Source organism: Lethenteron reissneri, chromosome 50 (genome assembly GCF_015708825.2).
Source record: "Lethenteron reissneri isolate LAM-NWPU_2019-01 chromosome 50, ASM1570882v1, whole genome shotgun sequence".
In the NCBI taxonomy this organism is placed as follows: Eukaryota; Metazoa; Chordata; class Hyperoartia; order Petromyzontiformes; family Petromyzontidae; genus Lethenteron; species Lethenteron reissneri.
Genome location: NC_083828.1, coordinates 8,858,740 through 8,884,475, shown reverse-complemented (window position 1 = coordinate 8,884,475; position 25,736 = coordinate 8,858,740). Strand labels below are relative to the sequence as shown.

Here is a 25,736-nt window from a genome sequence, read left to right as displayed (position 1 = left end):
GGTAGTTTTTGTGCCCAAATTCTCGTCATTAACTCCGCGGCCCGACAAGGCTGTCACGTTTCCACAGACATCATCATCTCCGTCGTCATTACCCTTCACACGTGCCCACGCGATTGATCCGTTCTCACCGATGAAGCTCCTTGCCACGACGTAGGGCGGCGTTCCGCTCTCGCGCCAGCTCCGAGCCCCGTGGGCGAGCGACATCCTCGGCAAATTGAATCGATCATCGGAATACCTTGCTTTGCACAATGCCGTTCACACCACGACCACTCTCCCCCCCCCATCCCTTTCCAAACTTTGTTTTGATTCATTACGAATGTCACCTTCCTCCACCTGCGGCGGCTGGGCGACCTGGCGGTCCCCACGGAGCCAGAGATGACGATACGCATCTTCGGCGTGCGTGTGCGGATCGTTGTCAAAAGGGAAGTCCCCCCCCAACCCCCTGCGCACCCCGCCCCCCTCTCCCCCCACCCCCGCGTCTCCGCGTAGAGAATGTGGGTGTAATAGATGCCTTTGAGGTGTTTGTGCAACAGCAAGCCATTGTGTTCCGGTCACTTGCTAAATGCCACTGGCTATGATGATGTTTCGTGATGATGATGATCATGGTGACTGACAGTGATGATGACGATTTATGATCATGATGATGATATTGATTACGACGATCGTTGTCATTATGCTGCTGACGATACTGTTGGTGACGATGACGATGATGGCGATACTGCCGCTGGTAATAATCGTGATCTTGCTGCTGCTGCTGCTGCTGATGGCGAGTGACGGAGACGACGACGATCATAGATGACCGTTGCGATACAGGCAGAGAGGGACACGCAGGGACACACGGGGAGACACGGGGAGGATGCGGCGAGCCAGAGAGACACAAGGCGCGGTGTGAGAAAGACACGCAAGGACAGAAGACACGGACGCTGAGAGAGGAGATGCCCCAAGAAAACCTGTTCATCTCTTCTGAACGAAGGAGTCGCAACTATTTTTGGCAAGTAATGAGAGGGGCGGACTGAGGCCATCAAAGACCATCGTGCCCGCGGTGTCACCTTACGGCCTCTCCTCTCTTTCGGTTTTTGTTTGCGAGCGTACTTTACCGTCTCTCCTCCGCGCCCACAACAACGTGGGGAGGTCAGAGGCTCTCTCTCCCTCTCTGACAGCGTTGGCGTCTTCACGTCTCAACTCGAATCCGACCTTCTTGTGAAAAAAAAAATGTACTCTCCGATTCGTTTCGTTCCTCTTTGGGTCATATTCAGCCCACCCGGTTCTTTCGTTTGTTAAGATGCGATTCTTTGCATTCACGGAGCATCGAGACTTTTAGTGAAAGGCACCGCACGCGTGCAAATTACAATAATTATAATTTGCACGCGTGCGTGAGTGTGTGTGGGGAGTGGTAGTGCAGTGGTTAGCACACTGCGCTCCGAACACGGCGACCCGAGTTCCGATTCACAATCACAGCCAAGATCGATGACCAATATCTGAACTGGTCCTGGGCCTCTCCCAGGGTCATCTCAACCTTAAATGAGCACCTGGTGCGGCATGTAAATGTCAGCACTAGGGAGATGATTTTGTACCAAAAGGATGCGTATTTGTACAGAACCACGCAAGCCGGTTTGAACCGTTGCTTCGAAACGACTGGACGCTCTGTAGTTGAACTCGAGCGGAGTGAAGAATCTGCTGCCCCCTTCCCAAGGTAACCCTCCACGTCTGTATATTTAAGTCTAAGCAGTCGTTAACTTTAACAGCTCAACGGGCCCCACTGTGCTCGAGGAATGCTCTTGCCTATAGTAACGCCCAGGCAACCCACGGGTGTTTGTTTAACAGCGGTCGCTCCCTGCTGATGAGACTTGGACAGGTCGAAACCAGCGCATTTCACGAGAAGATAATCGAATCTTCCCCACACCGCCCCCCCCCCCCCCCGGGGGAGATGAGTAACGCGACTGCGGCGACTGCTACGACGCGCGGCACAACCAGAGAACACAGAGACCAAGGGAGTAGTCCAGAGATTACCGCTCAAATCACTGCTGCTGCAACACACTTTGTGCGCAGAAGACACACATGCTGACAGACATCATTTTTACAGCTGAACATTTCTTTGTACTTGTTATTATTATTTTTACGGGGCTTGGCTGCGGGGTAATTTTCGATCGTGACATTTGAGACGCGGCGCGCCGGCCCTCTGCGAAAACAAACAGCGCTGGAACACGAGGCGGATGGCGGTAGTACCGCAGGGAAGGACTGACGTGGGCCTAATCCGGTACCGAGCGACCCGCAAGGAGAGGCCTGACGTGGGCCCTAACCTGGGGCATGATGTGAGCGAGGTCGTGGCGAGTTGAAACAAGATACATAAAAACGAATTAAAGGCCCGTACGATGAAAGTCGTAAATTTAAACACGGGCGCACGTACGCTGGGCAAGGCACATTAGCTCGCTCGCTCGCTTGCTCGCGGCGCCGGCAACAGCGAGCGGTGGGAGGAGAGTGGGCGGTTCCGGAGTTGCTGATCCGCGAGCGGGTCAGATAATTATCGCACGGCGTGAGAGCGCGCAGTGTAAATCAACGTAAATCATGCGCAGCAGCCGGGGCCGAGAGCGATCGCTGGTACCGGCCGTCCACCGCTCAGGAGAGACAGTGGAGGGAGAGGAGGGAACGGAGGGAGACTAAATGGGTGCCTGAGCACTCGAGGGCATGGCCTTCCCGAGGCTACGCAAACGGAGAATACGCCTGCCCCCCGTTTTTGTTGTTGTTAAGCTTTTCAACCAAGGTTGAACGCCGGCAATGCATTTTTCTACATCCGTCCTGTAACACGGGTCATGATAATTCTCGTGATGATGATCCAAACTAGATAACGATCCAAGCGTTGCTCAAATTTGTACAATAATAAGCAAAAAAACCCCTTTCCGGCCTAGGCAATTAATGTACGCGTCGCGTGCCCTCAATGCGACGACGATGTCACCCCGCCTCGTCACCTCGCAATGCGGCTCGCAATGGTCGCTATCATCCCGGACTGACGCTTGCGAGGACGAGCAAGGGTCGGAGAGTATCATAGCGGGGGGGGGGGGGGGGTTCCAAGCGTATGCGCGCACGGTTTCTCCTAACTTTTTTCTTTTGGCGGATTGATGCCCCCCCACCCCGCCGTCTGGGAAACGGTGACCTCGCGATGCGGCGGTGGGTTTTGTGAAATCACTGCCGCTCACGGAACAGGAACAGTTGAGGGCTCTACGCAGCCACTCAAGACGACGAGACATGAATCGGCGTCGTCTATGAATAGGAACCATTCTGAACGGTGCCGGCACACATGCTTGGTGCAGTGAGGGGGGAATGCTGGCGGGATGCGGGCATGCCGTCATACACCGGGGCCATTCCCAACCACTCGCCCGGCCCATGGCAAATACACGGCAGCATGCGGTCATCGCGACTGGCGGATGTCGTGCGCAGTCATTGTGGTGCCCCGGCCGAGACCATAAATCCGCGACACACGAACCCCGGTTTAATCACACGGGTGGCCGAAACGTGGAGTTGAACTCTGGACGCCCCGGGCCGTGCAGGCACCTCGCTCCGTGGCTTTTGTTACCGAGCCGATGGTCGCGGCCACACGTTTGAACTAAGTGCTCGTTCCACCGCCGCCGCCGCCACCGCCGCACCGCATCGGTGATTTGTAAGCGGGGCCTCCTGACCTCGCGAGCAACCCGGGCACCTCCGCACCCCGTCCGGTCCGGCCAGGAGCCATCATTCACCTCCTTCACCCCCGCCACCCCCACGTCAACGCCACTTAGCGAATGGGTTTGGGGCTACGCGAGGAGGCCCGGGCGAGGAGCGCGGTCGCTCCGTCCCGCGGTGACCGCGCGCCGGGGGCGCCCATCGCACGTGCCCAGACTCGCGACGACGATTTGGCCGCCTCGGAAAGGGAAAGAAAAAAAATGAACGTCCCGGCGCCTGAACCTCCACCGTCAGGTCGATGGCGTGGCTACACCGTCGTCGTTGCCGTCGTCACAGTCGGCAAGTGATCCGACCAAGATCAGAGCGCGACGGTGACACCGGAGAGAGAAGACGCTGCCAGCCGTAAAGAGGCAACTGCCCTGCGTGTGCAGGAAGGTGCAGCCCGTGACGAGTTAGTACTCTAAACTGAGATGAGTTAGTACACGAACCGAGATGAGATAATACACGAAACGACACGAGTGAGTAGTCTAATGGCAACTGCCTAGTTATGTTGATAAAATATTTACCGAGTTCACTGATTGGTTGACTTAATAATATTCGAGGGGGGCGGGAGTGGGTGCGGCTGGGAATTGCATGCCCCTAACTTGAATAAGTGAGAGAGTTTTGACTCCGTGTTTGACTGCGTGAGTCGACCAGGCCGAGCGAATGACGCCGTCAAATCCACGCGCTAAGTTGTCGTCGACCGGACTGAGACTTCCACAGAAGTAAAAAACACGCTGAATGATCGAGGCCTGCTTCAGAGATCGGGATTTGCAAGCAAGGGTAAGAAGGGACGGTAAACCCACGGTCAAAAATAAGGACGGAAAGTAACAGCCGAGGAATGCAACGCGTCCGGGCAGACGTCCAGCTGTAAGAGGAGAGATGGAGCCATGAAATCAGCGACAGCGTGGACGTTGTAAGGGGATCGTTTAAGTCGCAGGATCGTGAAGGATTGGCAACGGCTTGTGGGATGCCTTGATCTAGCAGTGGATTGATGATGGCTGATGATGCCGATAAGAGTTTTGTTCTTTAACTTCCACAAATGCTATTTTCATAACTCCCCCGGCCCACCCCTAACCAAAAAGTCCCCCGTGTTGGGGCAAGTGCTGTTCGTGAGCACCTATTAAGACTGGCACGGCACCCTAGGGGGTGGGTGAGCAACACAACGCCCGGCCGCCTTTGTCTCCCCAGTGCTGATATTTACACACCGAGTGTGCAACCTAGGGAAGGCCCAGAACCGGTTTAAATATTCGCGCCACCGCTATTGGCCGTGAGAGTAGCAATTCGAACTCGGGTCGCTGGCTTCGTAGTGCAGTAGCCTAACCACTGCGCCACCGCTCCTCCACTGCCCCCCCCCCATCACAGGCCTCTCCTCTCCCCGCCCCGCAGTGGAGGTCTCGCTCGGCCAGGCCCTCCCAACAAGAAAAACAGGCGCCGCTTGTGAAACTGTCCCCGCGCGGCACGCACACAGTGTCAGCGTGCACCTTGTGCGAGGACACTCGGAGGGATAAATAAAGTCAATAAATACGAGGTGCTTCCCGGCGCTATGAACGTCGCCGCTGGACAGGGACCTTCAAAGGTGGAGAGGGGGATTTGCTTTGTTAGGATTCTCAGGATGTTTTACGGATTCGGTGCCACACACGCGCGGGATACGTGTGCACACGCGCTGAAAAAAAATTTAGCTCGCGGTCAATTTGAAAGGAGCCGCGCGCAAAATAGGGGGTCGCCCCCCCATCACCCACCCCCCACGTGGCTTGCCGCGCAAGCGAAAAAAAGAGAGACACTTGGTCGCGCGAGCGTTTTCCGACGTTCAGAGTGCTCGCACCGACGGCCGGCGGTGATCGACCCGGCTTCTGCTGACCGACGCCGATCCTCACCGGGGTCCAGTAGGGAGAGCAAAGCTGAGGCCTACGCAGCGGAAGAGCACGGTGCAAGTTCGACTGACGTCCCACGACAATCTACATGGCGGAGGGAGAATCGCGCGCATGTTTCAACCGGATTCCAGCGTGGCTGGAGGGCCGCGAGGAGTTAGGCGCATTCTTACCGAGGAGGGATATAAAATCTGAACGCTGCGACTTCTAACGATGGTCCGTCCCGAAGGACTACGGGAGATGAAAAGTAGCACCACTGTTGGGTTGATGCCTGTCGCATGGAAAAATGCGAAAAGCTACTTTTTCGATTTTTTGCCGCTCCCCAAACCCCTCCTCTGCACATAATTTTGGGGTAAAAAAATGTTTAAAGTCGAACATATTGTTTTGTTTGCGAGGGCTATACATCCAAATGTTGCATCACATTTTTAAATAACCCAGCATTTCATTTTCAGACCCCCCCCCCCCCACACCCCACATCGTGACGATCTATTCCGTAACGACGACCATGGGGGCTCGAGCAACGCGGTTTGACACCGGCGCTGTCAAGTCCACCGCTTGCCAAAGTAGCTATAAACACCCCCCCCCCCCGGGTCCCCGCACGCGCCGTGTCCCCCCCTTCGCAAAGACGTCGGCGGTCATGGCCTTCCGTTCACAAATATCAAGACAATTACGACACTTAACAAAGACAAAGGACCCCCGTATAGCCTGTAACAGACTGTTGGGGCAAGTGTTGTTAGTGAGCAGCTATGAAGGCCGGAACGGCACACCAGGGGGTGGGTGGTCAACACAACGCCCGGCTGCCTTTGTCTCCCCAGTGGCGATGTTTACTACACACCGCACCAGGGACCCATTTGAGGGAGAGCCGACCTAGGGGAGGCCCAGGACCGGTTCAGATAATCGTCACTGGCGTTGGCTGCGAGCTGGAATCGAACTCGGGTCGCCGGGTTCGTAGCACAGCGTACGAACCGCTACTGTGCCGCTCCCCACAACATTGAACAAACTGGTGCTGCTCACAGACGTTTGGGGGGCAAATGTGGAAATAAAATAAAATTAAGACTAGGCCGCCAAATGTATTTATCGGGAAGTTCCAAAAGACGCGTCGTATTTTCTATTCACTCAAATGATCGGGGACGTTCTTTTGAAAGAGCTGGAATAGAAAGCAGGTGAAGCCTGCTCCCAGTTATTGAGCGAATGTAAAAAAATATAAACGCGGTCCAGGACGCAGCACTGCGATTGCTCGCACATTCCGCTGCTGTAAGGGTCGTTACTAGAGGCAGTTCTAGACAGAGAGCTGCTCCGGTGGGGATACGGGTGTATTGGGGAGAGGTGGAAGTGCCCACGTTTTACCTCGCCGCACGCAACCTGCTGATCGACTGACTGCGAATGGTGAGTTCTACATTTGAAGCTTTTGTGACTGCAAGGATTCATACTCTTAGGTTGTTTCGGTAAAGTCACGTAGGTAAAAAATAAAATTAATATAAACAAAATAAAATAATAAATCACGAAGTTTCGGAGGCAACGCAAGTCTCCATCATCAGGTGGGACCGTCACAGCTAGATTTGCTGCATCAAGTGAGGCAAATGGTGAACCCATTCGTACAGCTGGGTGGACACAGCTGGGACTGATTTAAGAAACCTTCCCCATTGCTTGAACTGCCACACCAGGAGATGGAATCGAACCGGCGATGTCTGCCTTGCAAGTCCAGTGGTGCTGACCGTTCAGCAGCAGCAGCAGCTTTCTATAAAACACGAAATCGGTGACAATGTAAGGGCCCTGTTGGGTTCACTTCATTGAAACGAGGGTTCCTTCACCATTCATTCGTTTCCTTCTTCACGTCCGTGCTTCCTTCCTTCTCTCCCGATGCACTCCGCCCTTCAAGGCTCGGCCTAATCAGCGAACTGTCAGTCGCTGCGTAAATATCGGACAAGTGGCGACTGATACTGACCAGGCCGCCTGCGAAATATCTCAACACCGCTCAGGCCCTCGTGGTGACAGAGACTTGGGTTCTCTCTCTCGCTCTCTCGCTTTCGACCCCCCCCCCCCTCCCAACTTCTCTTGGCTGTCTCCTCTTTCCTTCTCGGCTTCTCTTCCGCTCGGCTGTTTCCTCTCTTTAGGTGGCTGCCTCCGCTGTCCTGCGCCACTCCGATTGCTCTCATTCCCTTTTTCCCGGTGCCCGTTTCGCTCCGCGAGGATTGCCGCCGCCGCCCCCCCCCCCCCCCCCACCCCCTTCCCTCTGTATAGAGCCGGAACGCGAAGCCGCGTCACGGCAAAGGGGGCCGACCCCCTTCCCACTGCCGTCAACCTTTTCGATGGCCTAGGAGGGGGGGGGGGGGGAACGCCAAGGGGAGGAGGGCGCGCCGCCGCCGGGCGACAGCCGCGGGCTGTGCGGGGTGCTCAGCTGGCGCGGCGCCCGACGGCGCTTTGCGACGGGGGGGCAAACCGCGGCCGTGGAGGGGGACGTCAGCGGCACCCCCCCCCCCCACCACACGACCGCAACGACGAAGGGAGATACGGGAGGCGAAAAAAAATGGGCGCCGTTCGCGATCTCCGTTCAAAACGGCCCGCGGCGCCGCTGGATCAAACTCGGCTTTGGAGGAAAGAGTCGCGGCACAATGCCGAGCGCGCTGCAGCAGACTCCGGATTCTAAGACGCTCCCCCGGACAGTAGAGATGCACCCTCGCCTTCTGCAAAGATTGTCGATCGAGTTCGACAAAATCTGGTCTCTCACACACGACAACACACACCGCTGCTGGATTATAAGATGCGTGCACCCGATGGCGGAGCCGGGATTTTCAGGTAGCAGGGAGCAACCCCTCCAGCAATGAAAAATGATAGAGGAGTTGTTAGTAAGTAAGGACTAGTCCCTTGCTTTTTATTCGACGCGTGTGCGGCGATGGCGCAGGACACGACTTCCCTTCAGGGAAGTCGTATACAGGACACGACTTCCCTTCAGGGAAGTCGTGTCCTGTATACGCAACTGCGCACAATTCTGTGAGTCACTTATAACCGCTTTGCCGTTACTTATTGCCAATTATGGACTCAGACTATTGTCCTATCATCTCATAGAGTCCCTGGCACGTAATAATATACTACACAGTGACAGTGGGGATCGCAAAATGACAATTTATTACTAATAAACCCCAATGATCCGATCGAAATTAAGGATTTCGATCGGATCATTGGGGGGGGGCACGTGCCACCCCTCGCCCCCCCACTGGCTCCGCCAGTGCGTGCACCTACCCCCAACTTTTGCTTTAAAATACCCGGGGAGGTGGGGGAAAATCTTGATTTGAAGCTTTCGTGACTGCAGGAATCCATACTGAACCTTCAGCAGTTCCACTGCTGGATGATATTTTTTCTGCCCAAGGACGACCCCTTGTGTTGCGATCTAAGCATCGTGATTTATTTTATTTTATACCTACGTGACGTTACCGAAAGAACCAAAGAATAAGGTGGGGGAAAGGTGCCTCTTTTAAGCTGGGGAATAGGGTCCTTGCTTGCAATGTCGCGATTTTGTGATCGAGAATAAACTGCTCTCCTTATAAACACTGCGGTGAGTCCACGTAGCGGCACCTGGTGCTTCAAGATAACTCATCCACACACAACGCAGACAAACCGAACCTGCTATCCAATATGATTTCTACGCGAGCGATTCGCTGCCCTGTGCGTCGCGTGGGTTTAGATCGGCGCGGGAGCTCCGAAAAGCTGCCCTCCCCCCCCCACCACCAAGGCCCCACCACCCCTACCGGCCCCCCTCCCCCACCAAAGCCCCACCCCCCCTACCGGCCCCCCCACACCCCCGCCCACCGGGCCCCCCGTCCGCCACTCCTCGACTCGTCTGTCCTCGGTCATCGTCTCTTGGGGAACTCCCCCCCACCCCGCCGAGGCTCTAAAATGTTGCGGCTGCGATGGTGGAGGTGGTGGCGACGGTGGCTGTGTGGCGGCAGTCGCGATGTGGTGGTGGTGGTGATGGTGGGCGGCGGTTGAAGCGGTGGCGGAGGATGGGTGGAAGGGGGTGAGGAGAAGGGAGCGAGGTTTGCGGAGGTCGCGGGGTCAGGTTTAGACGGCTCAGCCCTCGTTGACGTTTGACCTGGAACGAGAGCGGAGCTGCTGCCGCCCCCAGCATCCCTCCCCGCGAGTGAGGCTGCCCCACTGTGCTCCGTGCTTGCTCACTCCTTTGCTCGCTCGCACAGCCGCTCGTTCACCTGCCCGCTCGCTCACCCGCGAGGTCACCCGCTCACCCGCCGACCCGCCTAGCTCGCCCGCGTTTCATAACCCGCGAGACCGACCTCTCAATCTCTTGCACGGCTCCCTCGTTTGTCGCGTAATCCCCTCGCAACCACCCCGTGACATCACCGCTCACCCCCTCACTCACCCCGTCACTCACGCCCTCTCTCAACCCGTCGCTCACCCCGTCGCTCACCCCGTTGCTCACACCCCGCTCTCAAGAGAGGCCCGAGTGGAGCCGGGAGCCGCTCTGGGCCTCCCCTCCTAGCCAAAACAAGTGCGCGTCGTTAGTGGGGGCCTTCAGAAAAATCCGCGGAAGCTGCCGTCGATTCAAACAGTGGGTTCCTTTCACGAATACAAAAACACGCGTGTTTTTTTTACTCAATCAAGTGTGAATGTATATTTGCAAACTATGGCTGTGGACGACTTTGGGTGTGGAGTATATATGAATATAAAATTACACGTGTAAACATTTCACCTAATTTTCGTGGGGTTATATATTTACCCAACTTTGATGTCTTGTGTCCTTGAGATGTGGAATGAAAAGGAGCAGCCCTGCGAGTGCCCCACACAGGCCACCGCTGGAGGAAGGGGGCCCCCCTTCCACGACCACAAGGAGGTGGGGAACAGACTGGACCCGCACGCGCGACCTGCCCCATCGACTCAACCGACACGCACGTCAGGAAACAGGGCAGCACTGCGCTGATCACCGTTGTTGCACATATACGTATGTAAGTAGCCAGCCGTGAGAAAGAAATGAGCTTTCACTCTAGATAATTTAAACGTGCATAGCTCCAGTGGCTTCCTAATATCGGAAGGAAGAGCGTTCCAGACGGCCCCAGAAGCGCATCTGAAAGCGCGCGATGCGGTCGACCGTCTTTGTTCGATGGCTGAGCCCAAAAGCCGCTGCTGCGAGGATGACCGGAGTTCACATGATGGTTTACGCTCCTTGATGAGATCAGCAAGGTACTGTGGTTCCTTTGTAGCAAGAACTGTGTGTGTGTGTAAAGAGTGCAACCTCAGCAGCAGCGATACAAGAGAGATAATGAGACACGACCGGCCGCCGACTAGAGAGAGAGGGAGAGACCGAGCGAGCGACTGCGGCTGAGAGTTGCTTCACCGTTGCTGCGCTACTCACCGCGCGCTACTCACCGCGCGCTACTCACCGCGCGCTACTCACCGCGCGCTACTCACCGCGCGCTACTCACCGCGCGCTACTCACCGCGCGCTACTCACTGCGCTCTTCACAGAGGGCCTCGCAGCCCGGCCACTTGCACACGCCGTGGCACTAGGCCGGACTGCCTGGCGCAGCGCTCGCTTTGTTGCTGTCGTCGTCAGGCTGTGCTCCGCCAACGCCTGAGTTTGCCGTAACGATTCAATCGAGAGCGCTGCCGTGCTGGGTAGCGGGACTCCGTAAACATTCATGGGGGGGGGGCCATGACAAGCCACATTCGAGCACTGCGCTACAACGGGACCACGGGTTATCGTCGCACGCCTCCCTTTGCTCGGGCGCGCTCAGTTTAGTCCCCGATTAGTGAAACCCACAAAGTCAAATTGAAATAATATATATTTTTTATAGAGTTCACTGCTGCACCATAACACGAATACAATTTCAACAAAAGACGCAAACGATAGACTGTTAGAAATCTGCATAAATAATAAATATGCGTGAATATGAATGGTTCAACTGTAACTTCGGGGGGGTGCGGGGGGTGGGGGTGAAGTATGGTCTAAACAAATTGAACCACCCACATCACTGAAAGTCACGGGGCAGCCTTCATCAGGCGTAGGCTGCGAAACTGTTACCACGATGACGATTATTCGCTACGAGAACGGAACATCGCAAGCGAAATGTTTATTGGTGCTGCCGCGGATTTTTATTTCCCCCCCGTCCCGTTAGACACAGCATCGTTTTCACACCCCTCCCAACACCAACCGCACCGCCCACCCCTTAAATTAAGCAATGTCTCTGTGCTGGATGTTTTGTTTTTAAACGCTTAAAATAAATAAACACGAGTCCCCTCGGCCGCTCGCCCGTTCGCTCTGTGTGCAAGCTCGGCCCGTGTGCACACACGGCCCGTGTGCACACACGACCCGTGTGCACACACGACCCGTGTGCACACACGACCCGTGTGCACACACGGCCTGTGTGCACGCTCGCGCCGTGTGCACACATGCCCGTGCGCTCCGTGTGCACACACGCGCGTGCACTCTCGCTCCGTGTGCACACACGCGCGTGCAAGCGCGCCCCGAGTGCGACGCGATCTGCCCCGGTGTGAAACAAAAGCGCGACCCCATTCCGCACCCTGCGTTGATCGCCGCTGCCCGGAATCGCTTTGACACCGGCCGAGTGCAGGCAAAAGGGTAAAGGCGCCGCGCTGCCGATTTGTCTCTCGCGCTTTGCTGCTGGCGGAAGGGCCTTCGCGAGAGGGAGCTCGGAAAATCGACCAATCGAGGCAAAGGGAAACGCAGGATTGAGCACGACTCTTCGTGGCCAGACAGCCGAGGGGAGGAGACAATAATAATAATAAGAATATGAATATAATACAATTTGTAACGCGCGCCAATTTGCAGACGTAGTTGGCGCAACTCAAAGAGGATGACCGCCACGGAGACGGAGCGATTCCGTTGAGCTCAAGCGCAGAATACGAACTGTGGCATCGTAGGAACGGCGCGGGCTGGTGACGGCGTGGGGAGGCCTTCATCCAGCGGTGGATAGACCGTGGCTGACAACGACGACAATATTAACAAAATGGAAAATATATTTTTTAAATTCCAAATTAATAACACAGCCGAATAAATATTTATGTGTATGTACAAATATATATCATGTGCTGCTTAAAAAAAAAGCTCCCATCTCTGTGAAAACATTAATTTTGCTAAAAGGATTGGGGTTTGCAGGGATTAGCAGTGAGAAGGTGCGACCTGTGACCCGTGACCTCTGCGAGTGACCCCTAGGGCTGCGTGGCGTGGATTGAAGTGCAACAACGCCTACTACGACCAATCCCGTCGGGTCTCGGGAGCCAAGCAGGCTCGAGCCTGGTCAGTGCTTGGATGGGTGACCGCCACCGCCACCACCACGGCTTGCCAATTGCTGTTGGCGGGGAGCTGCGAGGTGTTGCCAAGGACACTGTCGCCCCCCCCTCGTAAAAACCGCAGCGCGGTGCCGGGTTTTCTCCGGGCAACATCGGTAGGACGGAGCATGACGGAACACGACGGAGGATTTTCTCAAACCACCATCAATATATTAAAAAAGAGGATATGTGTGAATAATCTTGGCCTGTCACAACTTTAGCTTTTTTTACACGTGAGATGTTTGTAAAATGTGCGCGCTTGTTTAGCACCGAACAATGGTCCCATTGTAGATGGAATAAACAAGACGCTTGGCCACTTATTACAGTCTGAGTCGACCTAGAGGAGGCCCAGGCCAGATCGACGTGCAGTTTCGTCACACGGGTGTCGACTGTGCTTCACGATCAGGAAGCGAGACCTGGTTCCAACAACTTCATAAAGCAGCACAACACATGTGGACACATATACACATCCCCATACACAGTAGCCCTAATAGACCGTTGGGGCAAATTCTGTGAGCGAGCCCCAATTGAGGCCTGCGATATCCAAGAGTGGTGTGGCCAGAACCATGCCTGGCAGCCAAGTAATCAACCTCAGGGCGAGTTTATCTGGAGAAGACCAGCACGGCTTCAGTTGTCGCTTTCCACTGGAATCTAACTTCGTCCGCCGGGGGTCCGCAGCCCAGTGTGCGCTAACCACCACGCCACCACTCAAACCCAACTACATACGCTCGATCTCACACGCGCGCGCACTCGAACACACTCGCGCACGCTCACACACACACACGCACGCACAATCTCTCACGCGCGTGCGGTCAAACACACTCACGCACGCACGCACATGCACACACACACACAAGCACGCACGGGCACTCCAAACACGCGCTCCCCACGTGCCTCCTGTCCGCCCTGCCTCCCCTCCCCGGCTAAGTGCACGCGGCAGCTGGGCGGTGTAAATCAGCCCTCCCCTCTTCAATTAGCCGAATGGAAATATTTTGCTAATTATGGCAAAGTGGCGTCTGAAAAGCAGAGACAAAGGCCAAACACCCACGCTATGCTGCAGCGGTGGTTGGCCTGCCTCCCTCCCTCCTCCCCATCCCTGTCCTGCTCCCCTCCCCCCAACCTCCCTCTCACCCCAACCTCTCCGCAGCCACCGCGGCCACCACCGCCACCACCCGGCGCACCGCACATCCATTTCCCAGCGGTGGGGAGCTGCTTAATTGAATTCGACAATAAAATATGGAAATGTGGCGAGCGTTCATCTCGCAGCCAGCGGCCACTCGCCGCTCGCGTTCAATGCGGGGGTTGCCACCTGTCCTGGATTTTTCCAGGAAAAGGTGGCCGCTGACCCGGGAAATCCACGAGTCTTCTCCGTGACATTAGAAGTCCCAGTTTTTGTCATTTGCGCAGCAATGACAACAACGTAGCACTCAAGGCGATGCATCCGCACGCGGCTCTGTTCTCCGCTCCTCTGGTGTTGTGAGATATTTCCCGGGTTCTTTTGGACCTCACAAAAGTGACAACCCCCAGTTTAAGGCTCATTATTAAATAGGTGTTGTTTCGGGTAATCGCACATTGTGGTCAGCGGGGCGGAGAGACCCTATGTGCTGTGAAGAAGGGACCTTGCCCAAAACGTTGCCTGGTGTATACTCTCATCTGAAGACCGCAGCGTTATTTCACCAATGTGTTGAGTCTCGTAGTTGAAAGGTCATCGTTGTGTGGGATGCAATCGGTTCACACGCAGGCGCTTGTGACGGACTGCCGCATCGCAAGATCGTGAGAGGTGGTGGCGGCGGCTTGGGGAGGCCCTCATCCACCAGTGGACTGATCACGGCCGATGATAATTGTGATTAGTCATGAGAGTTAGTGAGTTTATAGGCAGGTTGCGGGGGTTGCGGGGGGGGGGGGGGGTGAGCGGGGTGGCCCAGCAAGCGCCGCGAGCGTAGCGGCCGCCCTGAGCGAGCGAGCGAGCGAGAGGTGGGGACGTGAAATCTCGGCGCTAATTGGCAGAGCGGAGCGAGGAGGCGCCGAGTAGCGCTGAGCGGGCGACACGCAAAGAGGAATGCGAACCGAGTCGAGCGACACTTAACAACGAGTGGGGGGGGGGGGGCGGCACGGGGTTCGGGGGGGGGAAGACAGAATGAAACAAAAAGCACCCCTAGATTTTTTTTTTTACAAAACATGTTCTTTTGATTAGTGTCACAAAAATGTAATTACGGGTCCTAATTGTCTTACGAGTGGGGGGGGGGGGGAGGAGGTGGGGGGAGAGGCAGGGGGTGGCGGGGGGGGTCTCACCGGGTGTTTCTGGGCCTAACGAGGACTAACGACGCAGGCGAAAGTAAAAGACGTCGGTCTGTCCCGAATCAAAGTAATTCAATTACGGCCGCGAGGACAGATGTCCCCCCTCGGCTGGCTCTCGCACCCCGCGGGTTGGGCGCAGGGAGGGGGGAGGAGGCCGTCGGCTCGCGATCGCGTGGCCGAGTGCAACTCCCGCATCCTAGCGTGTGCGCATACGCACAATGTTTACGGCAAGCTGCCTACGAAGACCGGCATGGTATACAAGGGGGGGAAGGTGGTGTGCCTACCACCACGCCTGGCCGCCTCCGCCTCCCCTATGCTGATATTTACACACTGTGCCAAGGTACTCATTTGAGGCTGAGTCGACCTCGGGGGGGGGGGGCCCGGGAGCGGTTCCGATAAATGCCACCACTGGTCGCTGGGTTTTGTAACGCAAGGCACTAACCGCTGAAACCAACACGCCTCAATCGTGCGCGTTAACAGCCTGCTCAAGGCTCCATGGACGATCTTTGTGCCCGTGCACGGGGTGGAACAGTAGTAGGGGACAGTGGTGTGCACTCAGCGCTCAGAATATAGTGATCTGCTTCGATTCCCGGGCATGGCAAGTAACATCTGAGCCTGGCTTGAGCCTCGCCACGCTCACTCAGCCTAAAACGAGCACCCGGTGCGCTGTCCAAACATCGGCACTGGGGAGACAAAAGTGGCCGGGCGTGGGTGGTGCTGACAACACCACCCCCACACGTGTGCCACAGTGCCGGCCTCAATAGGCGCTACTTGCTAACAGCACTTGCCCCAACAGTCCGTGAAGGTTTCACGTGCGATCTTTGTCTGCGTGTGCGAAGTGCGAAGCGCACACGCGCGTAACTCAAATGTCAACACGAGCCGATCGCGTCGCCCGTGTCACCTCGCGTCAGCGTTACGCTGCACCTCGTAGCCGCTCAAATGAGCACTGCTCCCGACGCTCTCTCGCTTCTGCCGTTTTGTGTGTCCGTCTGTGCGCTGGGTTCAGAGCCGCTGGTGGAAACTCCACAGTTCTATGGCAGGGACCGGGTCTCTCAAGCTGGGTCGATTTTACCGACAGAGCTGGATAATTCACTGGTCAACACACTTTTTCTGGCATAAGGTTATTCCGATGGTTTTAAGGTAATTTTGGGGTGCTGATTCCAAATCTGGCATCAGTTTTTGTCTATCACATCAGGTTTTTGAGATATCAAATATTGCATTTTCAATAAAAACTGCAGAAGAAAAATATTAAATAAATGTGGATATCTACATACAATGATATTATAAACACACTATCCTAAAAATACAGCACCATGTTTTAACACTAAAGCAGTCACTGACTCGCAACAACTTGCAATCATAAGTGACAGAGTTAATTTCGGGTAAAATCAATGAAAATGGGGTATGCCGATAGCATAAAAATGAGATGTGATAGAGCAAATCTGAGATCAGATTTGGAATCGGCACCCTGAAAAGTCCAGGCCAGAAAAAAATGTTTTTTTTTTTTGACCAGTGTAATAATTATGATGATGATGATGATGGTCGGGTGATGATGATGGTGATGGCTCCATGATGACGATGACGATGCTGATGGCCGAATGATGATGCTGAATAGATGCCGATGGTGGGATTTGAATCCACGATCTCACCACCGCCTTCTCATGCTTCGTTTCACACAATGCCCGAGGAGCCACACCCTGGCTCCACACGGCTCACTGCCGCTGACCAAACCCTCACAAAGCAGTGGCAATCGGGTCAATTATTAATGCCACCCGCCACCGTGTTCCTTTGTACGACGCGACAAACAAAACAAACTATTTAAAGGGGTGGAATGAGGCGAGCGGAGACCAAAATAAAACCCAATTTCTCAGAAGCAAAACGAAAAAAAAACACCGGTGAAGTGAAATCTGTGGGAATGGTCACGGCGCGGCCTTTGATGTCCATCAGGGAGTGCGGTTCGCACACACGGCTGCCTGGCTTTACAAGTCGATGTAAATATTACTGCTCCGCCAGCCAGCCAGCGCGGTGGGCGGCACTGCGAGATTAATTGGAGCCGGGTCTGCCTGGCCACCGCAGGTACACCAGGCCGCGCCGTCACCGTCTGCATGATGGCGCCGTGGTGGCTAGGAGATGTTATCTCCCTCGCCTGGTATACAGGAGGTCGTGGGTTCGATCCCGACCCTGAAGCCTGCTTTATATTTGGAGTTTGCGTGTCTCTCTCTCTCTCTCATCATCATCACGGTGGCTAGGAGATGTTAACTCCCTCGCCTGGTATACAGGAGGTCGTGGGTTCAATCCCGACCCTGACGCCTGCTGTTGTATTTGTAGTTTGCGTGTCTCTCTCTCATCATCATCACGGTGGCTAGGAGATGTTAACTACCTCGCCCGGTGTACAAGGAGGGTCGTGGGTTCGATATCCCAACCCTGATGGCCTGCTGCTGTATATTTGGAGTTTGCGTGTCTCTCTCTCTCTCATCATCATCACGGTGGCTAGGAGATGTTATCTCCCTCGCCTGGTATACAGGAGGTCGTGGGTTCGATCCCGACCCTGACGCCAGCTGTATATTTGGAGTTTGCGTCTCTCTCTCTCTCTCTCATCATCATCACGGTGGCTAGGAGATGTTAACTACCTTGCCTGGTATACAGGAGGTCGTGGGTTCAATCCCGACCCTGACGCCTGCTGTATATTTGGAGTTTGCGTGTCTCTCTCTCTCTCTCTCATCATCATCACGGTGGCTAGGAGATGTTAACTACCTCGCCTGGTATACAGGTCGTCGGTTCGATGCCGACCCTGACGCCGGCTGTATATTTGGAGTTTGCGTGTCTCTCTTCGCGTGGTTTTGTGGATTTTTCTCCGGCTCCTCTGGTTTTTCCCTCTACATTTAGAAACATGCGTTCAGAATATTTGGCTGACGATAAATATACATGTGACAAGCCCCTTAGTTGAGCAATCATTTGTGGCCAGTTCGCTTATGAAAAAAGAGCTATATAGCTCAGTGGGCCTTACCTGTTAAAATAAAAATAGTTTTTTTATAGTTTACAGTTTAAGACAACTGGGCACCGCCTTGGCGTGCCGAGCGCGGCCTCCGTGGACGCCGCTCGAGGGACGGAGCCCAACATTCGCCCCGATGGCCACCCCCCCCCCCCGGTCGCCTGGCCACGTGCAAATGATATTACGTCCGTCACAAGGGGCGATGGGCGATGGTCAACAATGCTGAAGGAGTCGCTCAGGACGGTGAGATCAGCCGGTGTGCTGGTGCAAGGCGGATTGTTACATCGCGGGGTCATGAGAGGTGGCGGTGACTTGGGAACGCATCCACCCAGCAGTGGATTTATTGCGGCTGATGTTGATTTTCTGACGGTGGGGACAGCGGTGGCACAGAGGTTCACGGGACTGCGTTACCAAATTGGCAAGTTCGATTCCCGGCCATGGCTAACATTAGTGGCGAGCGATGTACGAATTGGGTTCTGAGCCTCCCAGACTTCATCGACCAGCGCTGACCAGCGTGGTGAAGTATGGTCAAACGAGCCTAAAAACGGCGTAGGAGGGCCTTCATCCGGCCGTGGATTGCCAAAGAGCTGCAAATGATTACGATGGTGATTATGATGTTGAGTAATTTTGTAACGAGGCTAACCGGCCGAACAAGGCCGGCGAGCGGGAGGTGAAGGACTAAGGGAACTTCAAAGAGGAATTAGGTAATGTACTTAATTTTATTGCTTACACCAACCAGAGTGATAGGTTTATAATGGGCGTGCGGTCTGGCTTTTCCTTTACAGTGTGCCTCTTGCAAATTTATACGTAAGGGACAAAGTAACTTATTTTAACGGCCATTTATATATCGCCCCGACACCGCCACCCCCACCCTAATAAGAGAAGAAAGAAATCAAACTGGCTCGAGTCGGATGGCATGGCAGTGAACACACGGGTGGCGCAGTGGCCAACATCAGTGACGGTTAACTGAACCGGTTCTGGGCCTCCCCTAGGTCGATTCAGCCTGATAATCTGGTGCGGTGTGTGTAAATATCGCCACTGGGGAGACAAAGGCGGTCGGGCGTGGTGCTGGCCACCCACCCCCTCGTGTGCCGTTCCGGCCTTCATAGGTGCTCGCTAACAGCACTTGCCCCTAACAGTTTGTTAAGGCTACACGGGGGATCTCTGTCTTTGTCTCTGGTGTAGGGGGTGGTGTAGTGGTCAGCACAGCGCCCAGAGGTCACCGGTTCGATTCGAACTCCCGGCGCGGCGGTTGAAACGATGGGGCAAAGTTTCTTGAATCCCGCCCCCCCCACCCCCAGCCGAAGTTAGTCGATTGGTAGGTCATGCATGGTGGGGTAAAGTGTGGGTATTCCCACCTCTTCCAAGATGCCTGGTCAGCGTAGAAGAGTAGACCAAACACCCTCAAGAGTGCCTCTCTAGTGGAAGCCCTTCTGCCAGCAGTGGCAGGACATTGCAGGGCTACACCTTTACCGTATGCAACCCTAAACAATAACAATAAAGTGTAATTTTGATGGGGTTGGGATATTTGTGCCCATCCTGCCCTGCCCTACACCAACCCCGCACTCTCCTCAACGTGGTGAAGTATGGCGCAAACCCCCACCCCCACCCCCGACCGACACGGTTGCGGGGAGCGCCTGCACCCAGCCAACGACTCACCAAGCGGCTGCGAGCGATTAATTATTAAAACAAAGCAGCACCCGTCGGGGGAGGCGAGTCAAATCAATGCACAGATCGCGGCGTCGCCACGCGCTGCGAACAGCGGGGCGCGGGCCCGGCGCTCGCGCCTGGACTCCCCGGCCGCCCGAGCCTCTCCGCGCGAACGCGGCCGCGTTTCGACCCATCGATTGCCGCCCGGCGAGTCAGGCGCCGGGCGGACCACGGGGCACGGGACACACGTACGTGTTTGTGGATACGCGCGCGCCGCGTGCGAGCGTGTTGCGCGCGAGCCCCCACCTGGTTGTCGGCGTTGTTGACGGTGAAGTACCCGACGCACACGATGACGGCGTGCAGCAGCTCGGTGCACGGCGTGGTGCGAGCAGTACCACAGCAGCGAGCTGGCGATGTGGCGGAACGCCAGCGACAGGCCCTCGGAGCCCACCACCTCCTGGCCACCGCACGAGACCGACCGCCCACAATGAGCCAACCGCACGCGACCGCCCTCGCACGATCGAGCGAATGCACGCGACCCGAAAGCGCGTAGTCTCAGAATGGCCGCCGCGCATCGTCGCCGCGGCACCTGGAAGGCGGCGAGGTCGAGGAAGGCGAAGCTGTTGAGCAGTCGCACCCCCTCGAGCGCGACGCCCAGCGTGTGCGCTGGGTATCCATCCTGCGCCGACGCGCGGACCGACGACGCCGCCGCCGTCGTCGCGGCCACCGGAGGGGCGGCCGCCCCCGTCCCCGCCGGTGCCGGCGCCGCCGCCGCGTCCCGGTCGGGGGCGGCGCCGTGCAGCAGTGTGCAGTACAGGAGGTTGAGCACCCCGGCCGCCTCCGTGAGGCGCAGCACCGACGCCAGGCCCGTGCCGTCCGGCCTCCGTGTGTCAAACGGGCTCTGGCCGCCAGACCTGAGCGGCGGGGAGGGACGGCGCGGCGGTCAGCGCGACGACGACCCCCCCGGCGAGCCGAGCTCCCATTCCCCGTCGCCACCAATACCGGTGGCGTCTAGTCGAACCGGTCCTGGGCCTCCCCTAGGTAGACTCGGCATTAATTGAGTACGTGGTGCGGGGTGTGCACGTCGGCCCCTGCTTGGTCCTGGCCACACCCTCGTGTGCTGTGTCGGCCTTCGTAGATGCCCATACGGGCGGATCTTTTGTCTTTGTGTGTCAGTGTGTGTGTCAGTGTGTGTGTCAGTGTGTGTGTCAGTGTGTGTCAGTGTGTGTGTCAGTGTGTGTGTCAGTGTGTGTGTCAGTGTCTGTGTCAGTGTGTGTGTCAGTGTGTGTCAGTGTGTGCGTGGGGAGCAGTAGTGTAGCGGTCAGCGCGCTGCGCTACGAACGCGGCAGAATCCCGAGTTCGATTTCCGCTGACGGTCAACACTGATGACCATTATCTGAACCAGTCCCTGGCATCCCCTAGGTTGACTCAGCCTCAAATGAGTACCTGTTGCAGTGTGTAAAGACACTGCCGCCAGGGAGACAAAGGCGGCCCCCTCGTGTGACGTGCCGGCCTCAATAGGTGCTAGCCAATAGCACTTGTCCCAATAGTCTGTTAAGGCTATACGGGGGATCTTTGTCTTTGTTCACGTGTGTGCGTGCGTGTGTGTGCGTGCATGTTGTGTGCGTGCATGTTGTGTGCGTGCATGTGTGTGCGTTCGTGTGTGTGCGTGTGTGTGCGTGCATGTTGTGTGCGTATGTGTGCATGCGTATGTGTGCATGCGTGTGCGTGCATGTGTGTGTGTGCATGCGTGTGCGTGCATGTGTGTGCGTGAATGTGTGTGCGTGCATGTGTGTGCGTGCATGTGTGTGCGCTGCCTTGGCACCGGCGTTGCACGGTCGCCATCGCCTCTGTCAACCACATCCCACACGTCATTCAAACGCCCCCACCCAGCGTCTCACACCCACCCCGTCATTCCGCTCCCCCCTTATGCTAGCCATGACCCTAACCACCCCGTGACACGACCCCGACCCCAGACCTAACCCCGCCGTCCAAACCACTCCCGTTGACGTGACCGTAACCCCGACCCTGACCCCAGCACCCAGTTACGTGACCCTAACCCTGGCCGACCACCACCCCTCCCCAACCCCCCCCACCGATCCCGTTTACGTGACCCGCCCCGACCCCACCATCGCCACCGCCCCCCGATGGACGAGCCCGGGCAGCGACCTGGGCGCGACGAGGCGTGCGAGCGTGCAGGAGGCGCGCAGGAGGTGCACGGCGTGGGCCAGGAAGGCCGAGGTGCGCGGCTGGTCGTCCACGGAGCCCTGCACCGAGCGTAGACAGCGGCAGAGCTTCTCGGCCACGCCAGCGTGGACCATGTAGCTGCACGTACAGGCAAAGACAAAGATCCCAGCCCCCCCCCCGTGTAGCCTTCAGAGACCGTTGGGGCAAGCGGTGCTAGCGAGCACCTGTGAAGGCCGGCACGGCGCACGAGGGGGTGGGTGGCCAGCGCCACGCCTCGGCCGCCTTTGTCTCCCAAGTGGCGATGTTTAGACGTTGCACTGGGACCGATTCGGATAATCGCCACCGATGTTGGCCGTGAGCGGGAATCGAACTCCGTTCGCCGGCTTTGAAGCGCAGTGCGCTTAACCGCTACAAAGATCCCCCGTATAGCCTTGACAAACTGTAGGGGCAAGTGCTGTTAGCGAGCACTTATGAAGGCCGGAACGGTACACGAGGGGGTGCGTCGCCAGCACCACGCCCGACTACCTTTGTCTCCCCAGTGGCGATGTTTACACACCGCACCAGGTACTCATTTGAGGCTGAGTCGACCTAGGGGAGGCCCAGGACTGGTTCAGATAATCGTCACTGGTGTTGGCCGTGAGCGGGAATCAAACCCGGATCGCCGGGTTCATAGCGCAGCGCGCTAACCGCCATACTACCGCTCCCCACTTAACCGCTAGACCACCATGCACACGCACGCACGCTGAGGCTCGCTTACTGCACTGTGCAAGGCGCATAACATGACTCAGTGCGGAGGCTGCACATGGCTCTCGCGCGGGTCGTGGTTCCCTTGATTCTGTGCAACGATGAAGGGAGCGAGTGCCGATTCATCCACGCCACGTGCCACTGGTTCACGCGACCACTACAACAGAGGCCACGAAAGGAGCTACATTTGCCACATTGCACATATTTTTCATCTCCGTATCTAAAACTAACATTTATAATGAAATCACTCTGCCCGGCCATGATGATTGACTAAATTGTGACACCCCGACTGCACTAACCCAAAGCCTAAAGGTAAATCTTAATCCATAACACTAACCCGACGTCCTGACCCAAGGAAAACTCTCATCATAACCTCTGAATCCAACTCCAACCACTGACCTAACGGACCTCCTAACCCTGACCACAACCGTGACCCCGAACCTCGTCACGCTCCGCCCTCACCTCACGAGGTCCGACGCGCGCCCGCACATGCCCTCCCTGTGCCCCGTCGATGCTCCGGAGCAGGAGGACAGCGACGAGCAAGACGATGACAGCCTCGCCTCCTTTCCTCCTCCTCCTCCTCCGCCGCCTGCCGGGGTCTTACGCGGCGTCGCGGGCCGACTGCCGTCCGACCCTCCGGCCGCCGCCGAGGCGATGCTGCGAGCGACGCCGTCGATGACCGCGCCGCACGCGCGGAGAAGGGAGCCCGAGGGGCCTTCAAACACCTGGCGGTTGACGCTCCCGCTGGCGCCGTCGCCCCCGGCGTCGTCTCCGACCGGGATTAGCACCTGCGGGGGACGGGCCCGGGGCCGATTATACACTGGTCAACACACTGTTTCTGGCATAAGGTATTCCAACGCTGTCGCCTCGACAGACCGGGTTTTCACCTGAAGACGGCTGCTTGCGTTGTGGCCGAAACGTCGTGAGAATTATTTTATTATGTTTTATTTTTTATTATTTTAATACTTCCCTTCTACGTGACTTTACCGAAAGAACCAAGAAGAAGGGGTTTTAAGGTAATTTTGGGGTGCCGATTCCAAATCTGGCATATCGGCTTTCGCGTCACACTCCACGGGAGGCAAATTACTCGGTCCGCTGCTGATTGGGATCGTACTGTGCGTAATCAGTGTTTAGCGCGAGATTCAGAACAGCGATTTAGAACTCTCTCCCAGCTGATCCTGCCCGGAGTGAAACCAAATCAACATTCCTCCCAGTCCTAAATCTTTGAGCCCTTCTAGAATCATCATCATGATAACACTGGTCAACACACTTTTTCTGGCATAAGGTATTCCAACGGTTTTAAGGTAATTTTGGGGTGCTGATTCCAAATCTGGCATCGGTTTTTGTCTATCACATCAGGTTTAAGATATCTCAAATATTGCATTTTAAATAAAAACTGCGGAAGAAAAATATTAAATAAATGTGGATATCTACATAAAATGTACCATATTTTAACACTAAAGCAGTCACTGACTCGCAACAACTTGCAATCATAAGTGACAGAGTTAATTTCGGGTAAAATCAATGAGAATTGGGTATGCCGATAGTATAAGATGAAATGTGATAGAGCAAATCTGAGATCAGATTTGGAATCAGCACCCTGAAATTAGTCTAAAACAGCTGCAAAAGTCCAGGCCAGAATTAAAAAAAAAATTTTGTTGACCAGTGTTATGCTGCGATTGCTGCGATAGCCGCCACAATTCATCGACACTCTCTGCCCTCCGCCAGAGCCCACAGCTGCCCTGGCAGCGTGCCACCACCACCATCTGCACTTACCAAACACACAATTTTGTGAAAGTGCAGCACTGCTAGCGGTGCACATGGCACAACTGACCAAACAAAACAACTCTACACGTTGTCAATACCTCCGCAAAAGGCGGTGTTTGATGACGGACGTGTCGACTTATTTTGTCATCTGGCACTCGGGGCCCTCCCCTCGGTCGCCGCACCCCTGGAGACCGCTCCCCACGATCGCGATCGTACGGTGCCGCTGCTCTCCGGCGAGATTCGATGCCGCGCCGCGTGCTGTTCGGCACGACGTCCGCCGTTTCGCGCCGCGTGCCGAGAGCCTCGTGATTTCCTTCTTGGCGTCTCCTTGCCCAAGCGTTCAACTCCAAGACTGCGTTTTGCGTACGTTCTCCGATCTACTATTCTTATTTTACCAGGTGAGGCCCACTGAGCTGTGTAGCTCTTTTTCAGAAGTGACCTGGCCACCACAAATGATAACTCAACAAAAGTGTCTCATCATCGTGTGGAAATTTTTAGCGGCCAAAGATTCTAAACGCATAAAAAACCGGAGGACTCGGAGAAAAATCCACGCGACCACGGGGAGAGACACGCAAACTCCAAATATACAGCAGCAGGCGTCAGGGTCGGGATCAAACCCACGACCTCCTGTATACCAGGCGAGGGAGTTAACATCTCCTAGCCACCGTGATGATGATGACAGAGACACGCAAACTCCAAATATACAGCAGATGTCAGGGTCGGGATCAAACCCACGACCTCCTGTATACCAGGCGAGGTAGTTAACATCTCCTAGCCACCGTGGCGACGTGCGTTCCCCTTGCTGCCCTCTCGAAAGTCATTCCGAGTGTGTGCCCGCACCACCACTCAGCCCTTGCTGCGTGTCCCTTGTCCACATTCCTGCTCCGCTCGTCGTCGTGGGCGACGTGTGTGCCGATCGCAGAGACGTCTTGTTAACTGCCTCGTTTGAAATAATGGAGGTCGTCGGTTCGATCCCGACCTTGACGCCCGTATATCTGGAGTTTGCATGTTTCTCTCCGTGGTCACGTGGATTTTTCTCCGGGTCCTCCGGCTTTTCCCTCCACATTGAGAAACGTGCGTTTTAGTGTATTTGGCTGCAATAAATGTCCACGTGAGAAGCCACTTCATTGGACGATCGTTTGTGGCCATGTCGCTTCTGAAAAAGAGCGATGTAACTCAGTGGGGCCTTACCTGGTAAAATAAAAAATAGTTTAGTTTAGTTTTTTTTTC

The 25,736-nt window shown here is 55.8% G+C and overlaps 1 protein-coding gene across 1 annotated transcript in view; it reads right to left on the bottom strand.

The window, feature by feature from the left end:
• The window catches only part of LOC133355251 (S phase cyclin A-associated protein in the endoplasmic reticulum-like), a 227,935-nt gene that overhangs the window by 5,419 nt on the left and 196,780 nt on the right, over positions 1 to 25,736 (bottom strand). The window contains 5 exon segments of the mRNA XM_061572635.1: positions 20,115 to 20,189; positions 20,191 to 20,265; positions 20,398 to 20,722; positions 21,978 to 22,133; positions 23,202 to 23,527. Coding sequence (XP_061428619.1) covers positions 20,115 to 20,189; positions 20,191 to 20,265; positions 20,398 to 20,722; positions 21,978 to 22,133; positions 23,202 to 23,527 — 957 coding nt within the window.